This window comes from Apostichopus japonicus, chromosome 7 (assembly GCF_037975245.1).
Source record: "Apostichopus japonicus isolate 1M-3 chromosome 7, ASM3797524v1, whole genome shotgun sequence".
Classification (NCBI taxonomy): Eukaryota; Metazoa; Echinodermata; class Holothuroidea; order Aspidochirotida; family Stichopodidae; genus Apostichopus; species Apostichopus japonicus.
The window spans coordinates 24,685,227-24,707,754 of record NC_092567.1 but is presented as its reverse complement, the minus strand read 5'-3'; the positions used below and the strand labels follow the sequence as shown (position 1 = coordinate 24,707,754).

The 22,528-nt window shown below is 37.4% G+C and overlaps 1 protein-coding gene across 7 annotated transcripts in view; it reads left to right on the top strand.

Moving 5' to 3' along the window:
• Positions 1–2,396: 2,396 nt before the first annotated feature.
• LOC139969842 (AP-2 complex subunit alpha-2-like) overlaps positions 2,397–22,528 on the top strand; it is a 42,014-nt gene continuing 21,882 nt past the window's right edge. For 4 of the 7 annotated variants that reach the window (XM_071975159.1, XM_071975157.1, XM_071975156.1 and 1 more), the window contains exons 1-9: positions 2,754–2,908; positions 4,797–4,957; positions 14,983–15,051; positions 15,931–16,073; positions 18,318–18,511; positions 18,910–19,039; positions 19,998–20,099; positions 20,254–20,424; positions 21,833–21,921. In XM_071975159.1, the coding sequence (XP_071831260.1) occupies positions 4,894–4,957; positions 14,983–15,051; positions 15,931–16,073; positions 18,318–18,511; positions 18,910–19,039; positions 19,998–20,099; positions 20,254–20,424; positions 21,833–21,921 (962 nt within the window). In that variant the 5' untranslated portion in view covers positions 2,754–2,908; positions 4,797–4,893. Of the gene's footprint in view, positions 2,553–2,668; positions 2,909–4,796; positions 4,958–14,982; positions 15,052–15,930; positions 16,074–18,317; positions 18,512–18,909; positions 19,040–19,997; positions 20,100–20,253; positions 20,425–21,832; positions 21,922–22,528 lie in introns of those variants that run through there. The other 3 variants (XM_071975153.1, XM_071975154.1, XM_071975155.1) reach the window with 3 other exon arrangements.

Genomic DNA, 22,528 nt, shown 5'->3' with positions numbered 1-22,528 from the left:
TAATTTTTGGAATAGCCTAAGTCATACATTAAGAAATATTAAGTACCTTAATTCATTTTCATTCAAGTTGAAAAATCATCTTTTATCCAAGTATCAACATCTTTAGATCTACATTTGTCTCTGACTTTAAGTATTTCCCACATTATCAAAATGCCTTTTTGTTTATTTTAGGGGTGGGGGGGGGGGGTATAGGTCTTCTTTGTTAGGGGCTTTATTATTATGCCCATTTACTTTATACTTGTTACCTTTATTTTTGGTGGGCTTCTTGTACAAGCTACGGCTTCCAAGCCCTTCCACCATTTTCTCTCCGTAATTTCCATTATTTTTCTTTTATTTGAATTACTACTTATTATTTTCTTTGCATGGTATTGTCTTCACAGTCCTATTATTATAAAAACATTGTGAGAAAATGGAAAAATAAATGAAATGAAAATAAATGAAATGAAAAACCACTAGGCTATGGACGCTGATTGTATGTCCAGAGGTTCGAAACCGGTAAGGAAGATCGTAATTCCACTGTAGGCGTTTGTCACCTATATCGAACAATTCTAGTTCTGTTTTTGGTGACATATTTTGCCCTACTCTAGAGATCAAACATGATGCTATCCAACTCGAAAATCATTTGTGATTCCTAAAGCCGGATCTCGAAAGAGATACTTTGAACAGACTTTATGTTAATGCAATGGAGGTAAACGACAAAGGCAAATGAATATATATAAATGAAAATCGTAATGAGTTGGAAAATCAAGAACAGTGAAAAAACTTTCAGCCTCCACCGGGATTCGAACCACGGGCCTCCCGCTCTGTACGCGGACACCCTAACCACTAGGCTATGGACGCTGATTGTATGTCCAGAGGTTCGAAACCGGTAAGGAAGATCGTAATTCCACTGTAGGCGTTTGTCACCTATATCGAACAATACTAGTTCTGTTTTTGGTGACATATTTTGCCCTACTCTAGAGATCAAACATGATGCTATCCAACTCGAAAATCATTTGTGATTCCTAAAGCCGGATCTCGAAAGAGATACTTTGAACAGACTTTATGTTAATGCAATGGAGGTAAACGACAAAGGCAAATGAATATATATAAATGAAAATCGTAATGAGTTGGAAAATCAAGAACAGTGAAAAAACTTTCAGCCTCCACCGGGATTCGAACCACGGGCCTCCCGCTCTGTACGCGGACACCCTAACCACTAGGCTATGAACGCTGATTGTATGTCCAGAGGTTCGAAACCGGTAAGGAAGATCGTAATTCCACTGTAGGCGTTTGTCACCTATATCGAACAATACTAGTTCTGTTTTGGTGACATATTTTGCCCTACTCTAGAGATCAAACATGATGCTATCCAACTCGAAAATCATTTGTGATTCCTAAAGCCGGATCTCGAAAGAGATACTTTGAACAGACTTTATGTTAATGCAATGGAGGTAAACGACAAAGGCAAATGAATATATATAAATGAAAATCGTATATATATATATATATATATATATATATATATATATATACAACCAATATATACTCTTATTTTACTGTCAACAAAACGCTGTGAATTTAAACCAAATGAGGTGGCTATCTTGCTCAAATGTGTCTGCATCCACTTCGCAAAATCCATCTGAACGAAGGATAGGCCTATGCTCGCACTTGTGTTACTGGGATGGTGTCGCGCGTACATAGCTACAGATCCAAACAAAAGTCACAATTAGACTCATATGGTTTTGTCATGCTTTCACTCATTAGCTTTATTTGTCTCCTTGGACCTTAAAGAGGATTAAATAAACTGAAATAAACTAAATTGATTGTCTATAAATAGGGAAAACTGAAGTTGATTTGAAGCGTTTTATAATTCGTTGGTGAAGCGCGGACGATATCGCACCGAGAGCTGGCAGACGGATTTGGCTAAATTGGCTGTGAGTACAAAGTTCAACTTCGACCCTTCCTAACTCAAAATCTAGACGGTCAAGGTCGTTAAATTTGGATGCGGGCTGAGATCAGCTACATATGGTGGGTAGGACATGTCAGAAATATAAGCAATAAACTCCAAAAACTTAATGTATGGTTAATTCGCAGTTAACAATTGCAAGTTCTGTCTCTCAATGTTGCAATGGTAAAACAAGTTGCATAATATATTCTCCACTCTCGGCTTCAATGCGCCGACGATCTGGGCATTGGTATCAATGAGGTTAATGTGTACTTTTTCTTGATGTCTGTATAGTCTTATCCTGAGAATTATTGAGAAATCGTAGGGGAAAATGATTCAGTAAGTATTGCGCTTTTGTTTATCCTTTTCTATGCAATAATTAAAGTACTTATCGTCGTTTAGTGTCATGGTTACGCTTCAAAAGGAAAAGCCACTTTCGCAGCTACAAAGCGTTGTGCAACAAAGAGCTAAAACTGACCCTTAAACCGCCGCCCTTTTCAATGGAGGCAAGTTTCTCACGCAAATTTAGTCAGGCCATCTGAAGTCATTAACATTTTTTGTTAATTTCTTTTTAATGTTAATACGAATTGATGGACAATTTCGAATCTGTATGACCTTGATTTTCGTAAGTTATAGTATATTTGTTGGTGATTATCCAAAGGGGTAAAATTACATCATAGTTTTCGAGAGTCAACCAGCACTGACATTACCTATACAGGTGTCAATAGGTTTACTCACTGACATGTGTACGTTTTACTCCATGTGTACGGTGTATGTGCAGTTTAGTCTTGATTAACGCAGTGGGTTGTTTTTGATACAGAGAAGCCTAGTGTTATTGCTTATGTGTCAATTCCACGGAAGTAAATATTGTTTTCTTTGCTCACGCCCACTAACGTTACGTTAGTCCCAACTTTAGAGAAGAAGGGATTATTTTCGGTTCACCGTCATATTAATTCATTTTATCGGTTTTAACAGGGTGAAGTAAGCCGTATTTTTTTTTTAAAAGATCAGTATGTAAACTTTACAAATATGAAAGCACAAGTTGTGATCGAATGTGCAGTTGAACCGTTACTCGATAACTTAGTCCGTAACGTTAGGCCACTAAGTGAATGAAACGACTTTCATCAACGATAACCTATCGATATCATTGGTTTAGGTATACTCAATGTAGCCTAACTTTAGGCCTAGCCTAAATAAGTTGACTGTTTAAAATTCACGAACCCAAAGCCATTGAGGCAGGTTTTAAATGTTGTAACGGGTGTAGTTTTATAGTAGACTCAAATCACAAAAGGAGTGCTAAATTTAGAATAAGACTTCAAAGTTGAAGCTAGGCTATGCCAAACTGCAGTGCTAGTACTAGGCTAGCTCAGGATGGGTAGGTCTATGCTATGGCTAGCTGAATTATTGAGTACTAACTCAAGCATAGCTAACTTAAGTTAGGACTACAGTAGCAGTACCAATATTACCATTTTTTTACAGACTAATAATATGGCCATGTGGAAGCAAATTTCGATAGTGTATTCTGTTTCTATGAGTAGGCCTACGGAAGATGCAACAATGCTAACAAATTCGTCAAAATATTATTGGGCTACCACAATCTCAGGACCGTATTGTCATTAAATATTTCTGCAGAAGTATCATTTTCAATAGTGGTGCCACTTTGGTAGGTAGAATGGATGGCTACTTATTGATTGGAGTGCAATTAGGTCTAGGCCTACTCCCCTATTTTATGCAGATATGTAAAGTTAACAATATGGATTGGACTGAGCAATTGTAAAGGTAATGGGACACAAGCAGATAACAGTTGAATCGAGACATATAAGTTAGATAACACCAGAACTATGATGTGGACATACTCTTGCAAAACTACATCATTTTTTGACCTTTGTGGAAAGCAGTTTTCAGAAATTTGCTAGCACACTTCAAGTGGGACTATCTTCACACAAAACATATTTACTTTATGTAACAAAATATAAAGCTAATACAAATAACTGGTTTACTGAGCATTCCTATGAGAAGGAATAGGATTGATTTAATGAGGTTTTGTCTCAATATATTGTGCAGTATCATGGTTTCATGACTTGTTCAGTAAACAGCTCAAACACATGATGTACTTGATGCTGTGATGCAATGAAGATGCCCAATACCTGTGTTGATGTACTAATATCTGGTAGAATTTGATTTTAATTTGATATTTTCTTTTTTTAGACAAGCAATATAAATATCTTTGTGTATTATTTGGCAGTTACAAGCACTGTCAACATTTTCCATGCTTCTGATTGGTAATGGCAACTGACACATGCAGTCAGTACATTGCTGACTATATTAACTCACATTGATTATCAAACACTGCACACAACATATCTAGTTGTATTGTCAGACATAGGGAAGTGGGGAGGGAGGGGGTAGGGGAGAGGGTTAGTGGTGGGAAAACTACAACATGAGAACAGCATTGGTAGTGGGGCACAGAATGTGGTTAATTCAAGCACATAAACAAGTTGGTGCAAGCATGGAGCAAGAAGCCATGTTGGTGTGTGATAAACAGGCCTACTATGGGACCCCTGTTGGGGCCAAGGGGCAAAAGTCCTTAAAGCTTTCAGGTATTCATTATTTTAGAACTAATATCAGCTTCAAATCAGCAGAATTTTGGAGGTAGATTGTAAGTAAACTGTAGTCAATCGAAATCACAGGGCTCTGACTAAGTTCATTTGGAGGGACACCATGGCCACGACTCCCCCCCCCCCCTGGCATTGCCACTGCCAGTATCTTGGCACTGCAGATCATTTCATCAATTTTATATGAATTGTTTTTTTCAGAATTCAAATATATGGCAAACAGACATCTGTTTAAATTTCAATTCCCTTTGCAGATTATTTTGTCAGTTATTTAAGTTGGATTTTCCCTGACGTTCGCTCAGGCAGTAACCATCACTTTGTCTGAAGCAAGGTCCGACATAGGCTATCACAATGCCGGCAGTTAAAGGAGAAGGAATGAGAGGGTTGGCAGTCTTCATTTCAGATATAAGAAACTGTAAGTATACCCTTCTTCACTTGACCTGTCTAAACACATTTTAATATGTTTATTGCACTACATTGTCAAAAGTCATCTGGTAACCGTTTAGCGCAGATCCTCAAACGGTATCCAGCTATTGTGCTCTGCATTCGGCCAGCCTAAAGCATTTACAATCTGAGCCTTTCATTCCTTTGTATTTCTAAGGCTAACTTTGCAATAAAAAGATTGAAGTGGTAAGTTTTGTGTTTTAACTCAAACCTGGTGTGTAAATGCAAGTCCCACAAGAGGAGAGGAGATCTAAGGATTTTTGGTTACAATGCCCAGTACTTAACCTTTGTAATCGTGCTGGCGTGTGTGAATGCGTGTGCATGTGTGTGTTTGTGTATTTGATGGCCAATTTCTAAACATGATATCTCAAGAAGGACAAGTTGAGTCAATGTCACACTTGGTAGGTAGATGCCCCATGATGTGTAGATGTGCCGTAATGTTTGTGATTCCCATCTCATGCTTATTAAGGATTGGGCAGGGCTTAATGTAAAATCATTATAATGGTATATCTCTTATACCGTATGTCCAATTAGTTCATACTTGGTAAAGTTGGTATGGCCATGTCAGTTGATGGTGCAGTACAGTAGGTACATGATCATATAGTCAAGAAATTCATTCTCATTATTATTCATGAAAGGGCGTGGCTAGAGTACTTTCACAGTATAAAGCTTGTAAACACGATATCTCAAGACCAGCAAGTTGAATTAATGTCATACTGGGTAGGTAGATGCCCCATGATGTGTAGATGTGCTCTATTGTTTGTGGTTCCCATCTGTTGAATATTAATGAGTGGGCTGGACTTAACATAAAATTCTTAAAGTAGCATTTTGCGAGTTTTTTACATATATCAATCACAAAACAGCAAACTAAGATATTAGCCAAGTTTTTCCCTGCCAACAACGTTAATTAGCTAGAAATTAAGGATATTTGCAGATAATGAGAAAAGTGTCCACGACAAATTCCACGTTTAAAATTTATCGCATACAGTTCCCCCAAACCCACTAGTTTGAATTCAACCAATCAGAATGCAGGTTTAGTTATGAGCTATTGCTAAAAATAGATTCAAGACTTTGCATTGGTACAACCAGGGAGTTGTTATGGAACTCCCTGGTACAACTGCCATATAGACTGTACACAAATCAAACATGGTGTTGTATTACGTATTGGTCAATGACGCTCGTAGTGTAAAATATTCATATTATGGGCAAGGTTTATTGGGATCCCAACGGAAATATCTTGGAGAAAAACAAAGTTAAAAGTTGCAAATTTTTGACTTTTATGCCACCATTTGAAGTAAGATTTAAATAGATAAGCTAGTTATGTATGTCGTTATGACATAGTGGAGCCAGTGAGGTTGAGAAAAATCATAGAAAAGGATGCAAAATGCTGCTTTAAAGTGTCAATATGTCTTCAACAGCATGATTTAGTTCATACTTGGTATGGTGATGTGACTATAAGAAAGTAGCTTTTGCAACAACAACTTTGACCTCATAAATATTCATGAGTAGGTGGGGCTTAATGGGAAGTAGTCAAAACAGATGTTCAGAGCCTTCTACAGTGTGCTACACAAAATGTGAACACTAAATTAGTCTCTGATAATGTGTAAAGTGGAAGTAAACATGTTGATGTTTGCAGCTTAGAGAGCTATCAATAAACTACTTAGTAATAATGTGACATTCACTGATGTTAAGCAAAATCAGACCATTGATGTTAGTTACTGTAGGATTGTGCATGGGTGGAGGAAGGTGGAGGGGGGGGGGAAGGTACGGGGAGAGCTTTTCCAGAGGAGGCTGCTTGGCAGGGGTTGGGGTGAAAAGAAGAGGGATGTTGATGGTCAATGTTTCCACATGAGAGAAATGTGTTTGGCTGTATGTGGTGAATAATGTTTTCTTTGTAAGTCTTAAAGATTTTGTTACAGCACACATACAGTAGTTGACGTTGAAGGTTCACAGTCTTGTTTGAGGCCCCTTACACAGCTTTAAAACTTAACCACTGGTCGTTGGTAACTTGTCACACTCACACACCCATATCCAAACAATCCCTCCTGGGGCACTACAGTGCACTACATCTACATGTCCCCTGGGGGACTTCCCATAGAGTGCAGCCACAAACCGGCACACGCAACTACATCCACAAGTTAACTCACAGGTCCCATTAATACACCTGGGGGAAGAGAGGCAATGGAGATAAAGTGCCTTGCCCAAGGTTAATATGCAATGATCTTGCCAGGACTTGAACTACAAACCTTAGATCACAAGTCCTTAACCACTTGACCACAACACTCTCATAGTAAGGTTGTTTGAATTTGTACAATACAGTATGACTCACTGTATTGTACTATATTGTACTAAGTGTATATATATGGAATGTTTGATGTCAGTACTGTGTAGACACTGTATGAACTACTGCACTCATTGAAATTTTAACGCTTTTGAAAATTGCAATGTTTCGTTCATAAACTGTTTCCATATAATGTAATCTGTATGTTGAATGTTTTGGATAAAAGTATGAATTCTTTTTACAGCCCCTTTACTTGCCTCTGGCAAATTTATGCTAGACCAATACATTTAAGCCAACTTAGCTATTCTTCTAATATTACTATTGGGATGTGGTGCTCCAAATTTTGAATTTGTCAAGTTTGCAAGATGGACCTATGTACATACAGTAATATATGCAACTGTACCATCCCGATAAGGGTGTTTGGTTAAATTCCACAAATGCTGTACAAGTACTGTACCTGTAAATCAGAAACATTTGGTGAAATCATTCAGCTGCATATATGGTACTGCACTTTAGCTGTGTACGCAATCCATCTACAGGCTACAGCACTTATTGTCACAGCTGTATACATGGATTGTGTGTATTTCTGTTGACTTGATCGATCGACTAACAATTCTCTCGGACTGTAGAACTGAAGTCTTATTACAGTAGCATGCTGTCACCACTTTATCTGAGTACACAGTACAGTCACACTGTCCAAGAGGTTTATTTATAAATTAGTATACTGGAACCAGGTGTAGACTTACGGTTTTCAGGACCAGGGAGGCCACTTTCTTTGAAAAGTGACACCAAGTTTCACTGGAATTATGATCTAACATAAATTTATACTCCTTGTGATGTTGATAGAGGTTAACAAGGTTGCATACATGTACATGTAATATTTTTCTGCTTTCAAAAAAATATATATCTAAGATAGGCTTATATATTGGAGTGCATATATGTGGAGCAGACAGGTAATGATATATTTTGTCATATCTTGTAAACTGAAAGCAGTGAAGTTGGGTCGTTGTTCTACAGAGTAAAAGTACCAATCAAGATGGTAGCTATATAGAGTACAGTACATAAATATTGTTTGATCGGTAATTGTGTACTTGAGACACTGTATTACGACATAGGAACTCTTGTTTGTAAATCAACTTCCACCTTTGAACAGCCTGAGGTATCTGGTACTTTACTTTATCAATGCATGTAGTTTATTGTATACTGTATAAATGTATGCATTCGATCACATGTGATAAATTGTAGTTGAACAGTAATATATATCTTACAGTAAGACCCATTTTTTCAATTGTTCTTTTGTGTCTTCAACTTTTGTTGAGTGCCTCAAGGTAATGAAAACTTCTATTTTCCTTTCTAAAATTCTATGTCATGTTTCATTTCCTTACTACATCAAGGAATGAATTCATAACAAACCGCTGACATACTATACTGTGCTGTACTGTACTACAATACTATGCTATACTATACTGTACTATACTATACTATACTATATACTATACTATATACTATACTAGATACTATACTAGACTATACTACTGTACTATTCTGTACTATACTGTACAATACTATGCTATACTATGCAATATACTATACTATACTAGACTATACTACTGTACTATTCTGTACTATACTGTACAATAGTAACAATACTATGCTATACTATACTGTACTATACTGTACAATACTATGCTATACTAGACTAGACTGTACTATATTGTACTATACTATACTATACTAGTACTATACTATACTATCTGACTATACTACTGTACTATAAGTACTGTACAATACTATACTATGCTATTCTAGACTAGACTACTAGTACTATACTGTACAATACTATACTACACTATACTAGACTATCCTAGACTATACAAGACTATACTACAGTATACAGTTTGTACTGTACAATACTGTATTGAACAGTACTGTAGTGTACCATTAAGTGACATCTCCATGTCAACAACTCTCCCTATATATTTCTACACAACTTCCCAAAATAGACCAGGTCTGTTGGATATATGATATTATAATACGGTCCATACACTCGGTACAGGTGTTTTTCACCAGTGAGTGTAACCACAGAATGGTACACTGGTATACTGTACATAATGTACATAATTTGGGGAGCTTACAATATACAGATATATACAGTATATCCTTTTGACTTTGAAGTTTTCACGATACTGCTTTAAAGAAGATAACCTGGGTTATCAACTCTCTCAGTGTATCATACAGCTCATGTACTTTTATTACTCAGGACTTCCAACAATTCTAACCTTCCAAATTTTAGGTAATTTTTCTACATTTCCTTCCGTATAGAAAAGCAAGGAAAACCACATTTGGACAAAACATCAATTCGAGATTTAATATATTGATTAAATTCTCTTGCAAGTACATCTTTGACAATTGCTCTTAGCAGTGTGTAACTCATTCCCTTTATTATCTAATAGGTCCAGTCTAAACTTCCCTGTCGAGCTGTTTAAAGAAACACCCATCAAAATTTTCTTGGTGCGTACACATACATACATACATACATACATACAGTACGGTACAGCTCACTGTGTAGTACAGTCACACACGGTATTTATCCAACTTTGCATCGCGCAGTCATTGAGAAGAGTATACTTTTACTGAATACCAAATTAATGAAACATCGGTGCAGGGTTTGTATTGATTTAGTTCTCCTTCGAGGGGGAAATTCACTGGACACATAATCTTGTGATTGGTTTTTCGAGTTGCAGCAGTGGTACAGTTTGTGCTTCCCCGATGGGAGGATGTTAAAGGTACACTGCTTTATACTGTGCAGAATTTGTGTACAGGTATAACTAATGTATGCAAGATATATAGATCTTAGGAGTCCAAAATAAGTTGTACAATAAAACAGGTTCTTAATTTCTGGTTATATATATATTAAAATACAGTATGTTGGTACAGTACTACAGTTGTTTATTTTTTATTTATTTTTTTCACATAATTGTGAAGTTCAGTGTTAACATGCCCCATGCTCAGACTTTTGTAAACATTTTATTTAGATTGATACTAACAGACTATAAACAGTACTCTGCAGATATTATACCTCAAAGTACCTTCAAACGTTTGTCGTTAACTTCGGAAGTATTTTCTCAGTACCTCCAAGAGCATTTCCTCTCCAAGTCAAAGCATTACTGCCTAGCTGAATCATTTCACTGCTCTATTTAAAATTGCTGTACAGAACAAGTTACTGAATGTTGGGGAATAATTCAGAGGGTCAGACACTCCAGGAGGTAATATGTTAATGTCAAATGTTAGCAAAGATATTTCTAACATTTTAGATCGTCAGTGAGGGGTACAGTTCATACTGTACAGTGCAGGGATGTGCCTAAGCTGGGCGGCCCCGCCCAGCACTGTCTTAAAAATTGTGAATCCTGCCCAGCACTATTTTCATCTAAAATCCTGACATTCCTAACAATATATTCAACATATATTGAAAAAAAAATAAAAAAATGTAAATTGTTAGCAAAACTAGTACTAGTTTGTGTATGTGCTTAAAAAGCTACACAAGTGCCAGCATTTGGCATCTGAGCACCTTCAAAAATCGACAAATTTCTCAAAGGGGAGAATGGCGATCAGTATACCTGGCACTCAGGAAAACCTGGGCACATCCCTGCAGTGTTTAAAATTTACCAGATAACCCTGTAGGCATGGCATTGAGGCAGAGAGAGAAAGAGAGAGAGTGGTAAGCTAGTGAAGAGACAGGTAAGCAAGGAAAAAAATTTAAAAGTACGGTGAAATTTAAATCCGGTTAGTTTTGGAATGTATAGCGTAACAAATTTGTCTCTACGTACTTTAAAGTTGAACGTACTTGCAATGTCACATCAGTCAGAAACTGTACAGGCATTACCGTATGACTCATATTAATACAGTAGATTTAGTGTCTAAAATTTAACGGTTGTCTATGTGCCCTGGATAGTCAGTTGATGTAAGTTTCAATTACCTGTGAACCTCGGGACAGAAAGTCTTTGTGTATCACATGTAGCCAACTACAGTACAGTAGATGTAAGCAAAAATACAGAGCAAGTGCTTCCTAGTGTACATTACAGTATATACCATTTACATTATACTGTACATTATACTGCACATTATACTGTACATTATACAGTACATTATACTGCACATTATACCATACATTATACAGTACATTATACTGCACATTATACCATACATTATACAGTACATTACTGTATACCGTACATTTTACCGTACATTATACCCAGGGTTCATTTTAGATTTTTCAATTTGCTTAGCAGTACTGCTAATCAAAATCCTGAATTGATTAGCAGTTTGGTAAAAATGGTTAGCAATTTTTTTCTGTGCACGTGCGCTGCACGATAAAGATAATGTCATAAATGTATCCCTGGCACTGGGGGCGGGGGTCTCCCTCTTTGGAAATATTGACTCTCAACTCTCAGAAGAAAGTTTCAAACATATCTTTCCACTTTTAGAGGGAATGCAATTATGCAAGCATTCACGATGTGGCATATTGCGCAGGAACGTTGATATATCGAATTTCGCCGTTGGCCCCATAAATAGTTACACAAATATCAAAACTCGTGATGAAGTAAATTTCATTGTAGGATTTTCAAGATCTTGATTAAATACGTCAAAAGTGTGCGAAATCATGTATATCCATGGTACAACCACACTAGGTTGCCGCCTAGCTTGCCAGTTACAATAGTTTGCAGTTTTGATGGCAATAAAAAAGTGGAAGCATATCCCAAGTAAATATTCCGAAGCTAGCTACCGGTAGCAGCAACTCGCTTATTATCCACTGCTATTGTCCGCCACTAGTATTGCTTATTGTCGGCTGCTATTGTCCGCTGTTATTGGTAGCCAACTTCAGCTTGATGCAGACTGAGCCCGCACCGGTGGATCGGAGTACGAGTGCGAAAGTAACGTTATATTATTATTATTGCGTAGCCGCGTAGGTCAGATCAGGCATAGGCCTAGGCCAAGTAAATTATTTGAATCAAAACAAAAACAAAACAACTCCAAAAGTGTCAGATAAAATAGTAAATATGAGTGTAACATTTCGTGCCAATGAATCATGCTTTGTGTGATAGTAATGTATGTGGTTATTTGGGACTTTAGGCTGCTATACTCTAGGTATGTGTAGTCTAGGGGCCTACCTTGGGTTGTGTAGCAGTTGTGCGATACAAAGTATCATCTTGCATCGCAAATGTAAATAATCGCATCGCAAAGATACCGCTTAAAATGAACCCTGATTATACCGTACATTATACCGTACATGGTACCATACATTATACCGTACATTATACAGTACATTATACAGTACATTATACAGTACATACCGTAGATTATACCGTACAATATACTGTACAGTACATTATAAATAGTGCATACTGTTTGTGTGGATAGTATAAATTACTATTGTATCTGCAGTGTTACCATAACACCATATTTTACATTACGTACAGTAGTATGTGTTAGGTTTGGGCATTGAGGAATCGTTAATCTATTGGCCCCTTTTTCATTTCCCTAGAGCTTTCCTTTCAACTACCGTTTTAAAACCTGTTTGTACCACTCATACATACAGTACTGTACTTCTGTTGTGAATCCTCTCTAATAATGCTTTTTGATAAAAGTCGGTCAATGTTCTGGAGGTTTTTCAAGCTCCAGATGAATCAATTTCTGTCATTCAGAATACGGAGGACTGTCATGAATTTGATGAAACTTTAATGTTGCCTCAAGTCGTCATTGTCAGTTTTCAAACATGGGGAGGCCTTTGACAGGTTCGAAGAAATATTTACAAGGATGAAATATTTACAAAGATGCCTTGGTATCTAGGTGTTTAGTATGCATGCACAGTAAATTTATGGCACTGTTTTCAGGATAAATTATTTTCTTGTAGCATTCACATTCACCTCACCTGCAGTCAGTGGTGTACATGTCATCGGTGGTTCACGACCTAAACTACACTATTTAAAAAAATATAACCACCTAAGGGAACTTACAGTATTTGGGTGAACTGAAGCGTTTTATGTCTGTTCTCCGTGTAGCGTGTCTTGCCTTAACACTAACATTGGTCTAGTACTGTACTAGGTGTAGATCATTGTAGCAGGGCAAATTTTTAATGGTTGTCCAAAACTACCAAATTTATCTTTGATCAACCAGAATCAGCCTTGGAGATCGTCTGGCCGACACCTAGCTGTACACAATCATATTCAAATTGCATTTTGACCAAGTACTACCATTTAGAGTGTTAGCTCAATGGTTAACGACGTTGCATTCCAATCATAAGGTCTCTAGCTCGAGTCATTCCAAGATTAATGTATGTCGTCCAGTTACAGAGTTGTTGACAATTGACAATTCGTAGTCATGGACGTTAAATATGAATGTAAGAGACTGACTTCGGTCAGCTTGCGGCTTTGAGAACCAGTGATGGCTTCTTCGCGAGTCCCTGCTTGCAGGAGGATCTAAAATACATATTTAGGTAAAGTGTTCATTACCGGCCCCCATAAGGAAATAAAACAAAAAATAATGGGTAGGCCCACGGCCCACCCAAACGGGAGGGTTTACTGTCCCAAAGGTGGTTTGCTATGTATTCACTACATCTACACATCTACAGTGTACATATTGGGTATGAATTCTTTGTTATTTTGCTATATTTTTATCGGACAAACCAAAATTTGCTGTTCGGAAATGTATGTTTCCGAAATGTAAGACCTGGACAAGCTGAACAAAGAACCTTTTGTCCTTTTTGTACAGTAGTCAATACTAGCCATACAATACAAATGACATCCTTGACCTTATTTGGTCAACGACGTAATATTCCGCTGTAATATACACCGTACCAATTATACAGGTCTATATGAAGTGTACAGTATTGATTTAAAACAAAACTTAGCTCTTTTCAACACCTTTTTTTTAATTTGAAGTGGATACACTACTACATGTGGTGGGTCGTGGTCAAGTGGTTAAGGCAGTGGACTGGTGATCTAAGGATTACAGGTTCGAGCCCTGGCCAGATCATTGCGTTGTGTCCTTGGGCAAGGCACTTTATCTCCATTGCCTCTCTTCACCCAGGTGTATAAATGGGGACTTGCGAGGTAACTTGTAAATATAGTTGCGTGTGCCGGTTTGTGGCTGCACTCTATGGGAATTCCCCTGGGGACACATGGTTGTGGTGCCCCAGGAGAGATTGATTGAATTGCCCACACTTTGGTGTGTAGGTGTGACAAGTTACCAATGACCAAGGCTAAGTTGTAAAAAGCGCTACGATCTCAATGTAGCAGCGCTATATAAGTGTCTAATATGTATGTATGTATGCACACTTTAACTATTAGTAACAATACCGTACAATCTGAAGCTGTTTTCTACGCATGGTGAGAGCATCCTCGTATACAGTTTGAAATGGTAAAAGTTTCTTCCTTATAAACTTTCGATTTCAGACTTAACACTCACATAAACAGTGAACATTTTTGATCAGGTTTACAAGTGAATTTTCTTCACAAATTTATTTCCCTTTTTCTTGATATCAAGGATGTAATTACTTTTCTTTTCCACTCTACTTTCAAATTGCATTTCATTTTCACTTGTACAGTGTAAGTACTACTTCAGTAAAGAGTGCTTGATCCTCTACTCTCCACAGCATAAAACAGAAGACAAAAATAATAAAAAAATAAACATATATCCTTTGTTTCTCTATTTGACAGGTAAAAGCAAAGAATCTGAAGTGAAAAGGATAAACAAAGAATTAGCTAACATCAGGTCAAAGTTCAAAGGTCAGTATATACTGTTAATCAATTCTGCCGTCACGTAACTCGGGATCAAATGCATGATGAGGGGAGAGCGGATCTCAATTTTCATTGACTTTGAGGGCCTGGAAGACACATTGATCTCAGAAAAGGGCTGTGCAGTTCAACTTTAGCTATGCTGTACATGTACTTATGTATTACAGCTTACTGTAGATTGAGTAATGTGCAGGATAGGCTGGTCAGGTGATTATGCCTTAGGGTGGCATACGCCCATTAAAAGCCCCATTGACGTACACACTAAATCACAAAAGTAATGTGGTGTCTAAGTCTAGATAACAGTTCTCACAGTATTAAGCTAAACGCTACCCATCACTGGACAGCTGACGAGTTGGCCTTTCATGGCACCATCAATTTTCCGTATCATGACCATGCAGATTTTTGGCTATCCGAGCCGGAAGTTTTCGTCATTTAAAACAGACCTCTTCACTCAGTAGTGAACCATTTTCCTAAGCTGCTCCTGGGAGGCCTAAAGGGGTCTAAAATTGCCTCAATTGACCCAATTTTGGCACCACATGTACTTCCGTTCATGTGCTTCGACATGCAAGCCACACAAGAAAAATAGATCCTGATTGATTACATATCAAAAGAGATGTTATCTTACTGCATTTTGGCATTTTTCCTGAAGGAGAACATCCGGGCGGATTGATATAGACTCTAATAGGAGTATGCCACCTTAGAAGTCGCATAAATGTACCCGATCTGTGTTAAAGTCTCTTAAAGGATAGTCAATGTTTATCAAAGGTCGTTTTTAGGTGTCCTCTGATTAATTTGTGTTGTTTATTTGTCGTTTACTTCTTCTGATTTTGCCTTTTGTTTTGTTTGTTTCTTCTTCTTTTGTATTTCAAGGTGACAAGACTCTAGATGGCTACCAGAAGAAGAAATACGTCTGTAAACTGCTCTTTATTTTTCTGCTCGGTCACGATATCGATTTTGGTCACATGGAGGCAGTCAACTTACTTAGTTCCAACAAATACACAGAAAAACAGATCGTAAGTCGAACGGCTAATTATTGCTGTATATATGTACGGTATCAATGACACTATCATATAACTTTGCACTAGAGTGAAATTGTTGGCTGGTTATAAAACTTATGAAACATTAATGACAAGAAACGAGTCCGAGTCTACCTGCAATGTTTCACAAAGTTTCTAGGTCATGTTAGGTGGAAGTGTAGTCATTTTGATTGGTAGGTTTCTGACGTCCTTCCCTTGATGATGATACAAAGTGAATTAAGATGACTGTATCGACTAGACGCTGTTAAGGGGTAAACAGCTGGTTGTTAGGCCCAACACAACGGTAGATTAGGAAGGAAGAGGAACGGTTGAGGGCAGTGGACCCAAAAGTGGGACCATTGTGGACTGGACGCTGTTAAGGAGTAAACGACTCGGTTGTTAGGTCCAACACAACGGTAGATTAGGAAGGAAGAGGAACGGTTGAGGGCAGTGGACCCAAAAGTGGGTCCATTGGAGTGCAGTTGTCTATTACCATATTTTGTGTAGGTTTAGGTAGATTGAAATACATACTTAAATTTCAGTATGATGGCGATATGTCAGTATTGCGATTCTTAAATAACCAAACAAGTCCAATTTTGGGGCCGGATAGCTCAGTTGGTCAAGGGCAGGGCTTGTGATGGTCACTGGTCCAAATCCTTTCCCAGCCAAACTTCTCTTTGCTCTCACTGAAAGGTTGTTTATTAATTTCGCAGTAGCTTTCCGATCGATGTTAATATAACCAGAAGATTAACTTCGCTCCTCTCTTACCTGTCTCCCACTCCACAATTTCACAATCGCACTTTCCTATCTACCTAACTACGCATTTGGAAATGTTTTAGCACTGCGTCCTCGCTCCCTGGGCCACGCCCACTAATTCCTCCCGTATCTACCACCTGGAAGTTACTACACTAGTTAATATAACCAGAAGGTCTTGGGCTGGTGCTGGAGACAGGACAGCTGTCTCAATAATGTTTGCAACAGGTTAAATGGTATACAAGTTGTGTACAGTATATATCGCTCCCCTTGATTCTTAACTAAGCACATACAGTGCATACATACAGTATGTATGGACAGTTATAATATGTTGTAATGGTCTGTAACTTTACTGACAGGTGCAGTCAAAGTAAACAAGAAGGACTTGCCATCATTTGTTTCTCTGTTAAATTCTGTTTTAGTTTTAAATTTGACTATTCTTAACACAAAATAGTAGCACTGGCAAAATTCTAATGAATCTCAACATTTTGCTGAGGCCAGATAGCTCATGAATTCTGAGAAATTGGATTTTTATGTCTGTACTTAAAAATAAATATGATGGCTGTTTCAATATGGTGATTACGGTCATGTCAATACAACCTCGGTAGATTTGGTCGCAGGTGACAAAGAACACTAACCAAACAAGGAAGATGTGTGTCAGTTTCCAGATTCCATATAAACTTTGGACCCACCACTGTATTTTTAGTCACAATTTATGCAATGGATGCATTATAGTTCCTTCTGTATGGATTCAATCTATCTCCTGTATCTGATTTTAATATAACTTCTACATGTTACAATTCAACAGTTGCATAACACTCTACCTAGCTTTTAACATTTCATCACATTGATGATGCACTGAATAGATATCATGGCTGAGTAATCCCCTATACCTTAAACACAAGAGGTAATGGAGAGGCGCAGTAGGTAGGACCTCCTAGGTGGCAACCTTAATCACAAAGGTTATTAGAGGTGGCTTCTGTGATTGCATTATTGTGGATACTGACCCAATTTTCAGCCCCTGGCCTACTAAAGATGAATTGTGAAAATGTGATCATGGTGTTGTGTCTTCATATTCATATATTTAATTCACAAGTAAGAAGATAAGTTTCTCATTTGTAGGACTTGCTGTATATTTATTGTATTATTGTATGTGTATCGCAGTTTATTGACTTAATCTATTGCTATTTTTTTCTTCTTTCGTTTACGACCTGTGTAAGCCGAATTTCCGATTGTGGACAATAAATTTAAATTCAAATTCTTCATATAAGGCCTTTGTACCATTTTGCGCTGGTATATCTCTTGTTTGGACAAAACCTTTTTTCTCAATTTTTGCTTATTAGATACTTTTTAGATAGCACGTATGGCTACGAGGTACTGCCAGGGCCCTAAATGGAAATTATGTCTTATCATGAAATCCTGCATTCTGCCATCAAAATATGACATAATTTTCACTTTGTGTTCTTTGTGACACTCTCCTTTCGACAGGGTTACCTCTTCATTTCGGTTTTGGTGAATGAGACTAGCGAGTTGATTCAATTGGTCACAGAGAACCTGAAGAATGACCTGGGCAGTAGGAACCCAATCAACATTAACCTGGCTTTGCACTGCATCGCCAACATCGGCAGCAAAGCCATGGCCGAAGCCCTCGGATCGGAAGTACCAAAACTTCTTGTTTCATCGTAAGTGCTGAGTTGAAACATTCCAAACATCAAAAGGTGTTTCATACAGTCAAATGACACCCTCCCCCCCCTATCTTCTTTCAAGATGTAATAATTTTTTTGTGAAATCAATTGCATTAAGAACATTTCTTATCAATAACAAACCAAACTTGTTTCACTTTGCTCGTAAATTTGAAGAGTTCAAACTTTAGTGACATGTCATTTCTTTAAAACCCTCCTTCTAAATTAAAATTGTTTGTTCCCTGTCTTTACAGTGATGTTTTTAAGTTATTAGAAATGTATACCATAAAGTGTACCAACTTTTTGTAACTTTTCATGAATAGAATATAAAGACGTTAATACCGAAAAAAGGGGGAATGTTTTCCTTACTTTTCCGATTTTTTTTTTCCGAAAACCAGTGACACCATTGACCAAGTAAAACAGAGCTCATCCCTGTGTCTGCTACGACTTTACCGCACCCAACCAGAAGCCATCCCAAAAGGAGAATGGCAGAACAGAGTGATACACCTTCTTAATGATCAGCATATGGTTTGTAGAACCTTGTCTCATCTTACTCTTTAAATAACTTCAGGGTTCTCACTTTGTCTTCAGAATGTCACTAAACAACTGGCATGAGCTTTTTCAGCGAATTCGCGGAATATCCGTGATTTCTTTTCTACCTCAGGGACAAAAACTATTATCCTAACACACTGTAGCATATGCACACTGGAGCCTATACCGCATTTTTTGCAAAGTTCCGTGATCCTTTTTTTACCCCAGTCTCATCCCTGAAACAAACAAACAAACACACGCACACACAGTATCAAACACAGACATTTTGCATAATTTGTAGTGGTAAAATTAGAGCCATTGGTCGGCAACATAAGAGAAAAGCTAAAGAACATTTCTTCATTCTTTTCGAATTTATACATAAATTCATATTCAGTTTTCCTTTATTCATTTGATTGAAAGTATACGCAATATCTGATTGTCACTTAAAATCGTTCCCTACCGCCACTCTTTGGGTTGTACCAAATGATGTTGGGGGTGTGATTCCTCGTTACGTGGTATGCAAGCCACCAGCAAAGTAATAGCTATATAGGGATTTCTAGCAACTAAGAGGTGGATAGCTTAGTTTGTGGAACAAGACGGACTAGAAACCCTAATTTTCTAGGCCCAAAAAATAACTTTGCTAACTTTACTAAAGGCTAACTTTACTAAAGATATATGTTTGTATATTATAAGGATTCTACACTATTAATATCTGATGGAACATCAGATGCAGACTTCATTCCACACTCTGAATTTATAGACTCTGGAAAACTCTACCCAGTGGAGTCATACGACCACGGTTCCCTCACCAACCTTCCTTTAACCGCACTGGACTCTGAACCAATGACCTACTAGGATGCTAGATTTCGTCTGTATTATGGTCTTCCTTCCAAGGGTGTGGTTACCGTGGCAACAGTTGTTACTTTATAACTGTTTTCTTTTTTTTTCTCTGCAGGGTGTGGTAACGGCGGCGTCCAGTCTCATACACGACCTGGCTCTGACCGCCACAGATGATTACAAAGGGGCAGTGTCCCTGGCTGTATCCAGGCTCAGTAGGGTAAGGTCATTAAAAGTGCTTGTTTATTCCATAAAATTGCAATTCAAAAGTTGTAAAATTCCTCAGATAATATGTACAATGTAGGTAACAGATGTGAAATGATGTCATAAATTATTTGCTGCTGATGGCCGTCATTATTTTCTTCCAAAAATAGATTGTGACATCATCATACACCGATCTCCAGGACTATACCTATTACTTTGTTCCTGCTCCTTGGCTTGCGGTCAAGCTTCTCAGACTCCTCCAACTGTTTCCACCTCCCGATGACCCAGCGGTGCGAGGGAGACTCAACGAATGTCTGGAGACCATCCTCAACAAAGCACAGGTCAGTGCATTAGTTCCTAACCGCTTTTAGAACCACTGGTCAAGGCATCCTCTCTTTCCAGGCTCATTACCCCCCTCCCCCCACCTTCCCCCTGCCCATCCTATCTTTATTAAAATGTCTCTAACATTGTGGTGGGAGGTTGTTCTTTGTCATATCCTCCTTTAGTAGTTTGTTAGCTGTAGCAGTGACAGTCTCCTAGTTGCAATTTATTCCGTAATTCACAAATCAAAATACAAACTGTCCCAACACCAAGTAAGCTACCTTCAATTTCTAAAATAATTGTTTCTGTCTGTAGCAATGCCAATATCCTCCAAAAGTTTGCTCATTACCACCCTGCCCCCCCCTTCCCCCCCCCCAGTTGGAACCACTAGGATTGTGGCATTATTAAGGAAATTCCCATCAACAAAAATTTTACAGCGTTTTAATGATTGTTGATCAAAATCTATTGGACATCTTTCCCCGTGCCACCCTACATTCTTTGGAAATTCTGCGTATTTGAGATGATGAATTATTGGTATGGATGATGCATACCAGATTTAAGCTTGTAAACCGAACTTCACGTTAAAAGCTTCAATAATGTAAATTTAGCAATTGCAATAACCCATCCCCAATTACAGAAAGTAAACCTTTAAAAAAAATAATAATAATAATCGTTGAAGCATATGTGGCTGGATGATGTCATATTTAGACTTGATTAAGTCCATTTCTTCCCTGATGTGTAACGAAACATTAGACATATCTTCCATATGGTATGTATAAGATTTGCCATTAAGCTGTTCTGTATTGTTGTTCTTGCCAGTATTATCTCTCTCACTCAGACCAACAATGATTGTTTCCCTTTTGTTTCCTTTCAGTTCTGGCCTAAAATAAACAAAGCCTCGTTTTGAAATGATCTTTATAATTATCTTCTAATTGGGACGTGAAAGGACATACTTATTATTTTAAAGAAATTAGAATTGCAACAACTATTGGGAGGAGATGTTATATCATGTGTACTCCAATGCAAATATTTTGATTATTAAGTGTTTGGTTAAGGTGGATTATTTGTCAGTATGAAGTCTAGGATACTTCCTCATATAATATGTAGTTTGTATGTGTTATTATTCTTGGAATCAGTCGTTACAGAATGGACAAAGAAAATATTGGAACAGGTTTTCTAGTTTTAGACCAGGAAGTGGAAATGCAATCAGATATTTTCCATCCTGTTTGCAATTTAATTACTGGAAATTAAAAGTACAGTTGACTTGAATCGTTAGAAAACTAAGAAGGATTAAATTAGACAGGTCTCTTGATTTGTGCACCAGTTTATGATTGAGAAGAACAGTTAAAATGGTTTGTAGATCCTGTAAAGAACAGCCAATCATTTCACATATTATCTACTCTACCTTTTTCGCTTTTCCCTCTTCAGGAACCACCAAAGTCCAAGAAAGTCCAACATTCAAACTCTAAGAATGCCGTTTTGTTTGAAGCAATCAATTTAATCATACACCACGATAGGTTAGTATACTAATGCATATGTATATGTGTGTATGTTAATGAGTATGTGCAGTATGTATATGCACAGGTATTCTATTATCATAACAGTAAGGCTTTGTTGTATGACAGAAAGTGCCCTTCTGTTAACAATGGAATGCATTTCCTCTGGATATATCCATCACAAGCAAGAATATTTGCTAGTGGAGATGTGGATAATTAGGTGGTGTAACAGTACATATGTATAGGTAAATGTATATATCTACTGGTATATGTAGGTATATTTGTGTATGAATATGTATAGTATATGAATATGTATAGATATGAATATGTATAGTATATGAATATGTATATATGTAGATGAATATTTACATGTATAGGTATATGAATAAATAGTATGCATATATGCATGTCTGTATCAGGTCCTTCAATGGGTACATTCCTACAACATGACAACACAGACTTGTCGCCTGAACATCTTCAATGAAGGACTGAGGTGTCCATGAATTTTTTTTCAATATTACATTATACTGCTGTCAGATCTACACATTTACCAATTATATTTTCACTTGTGTTTTACTATTTCTAATCATATGGAAATGTTATTATATGTGCCTGCATATATGTAATA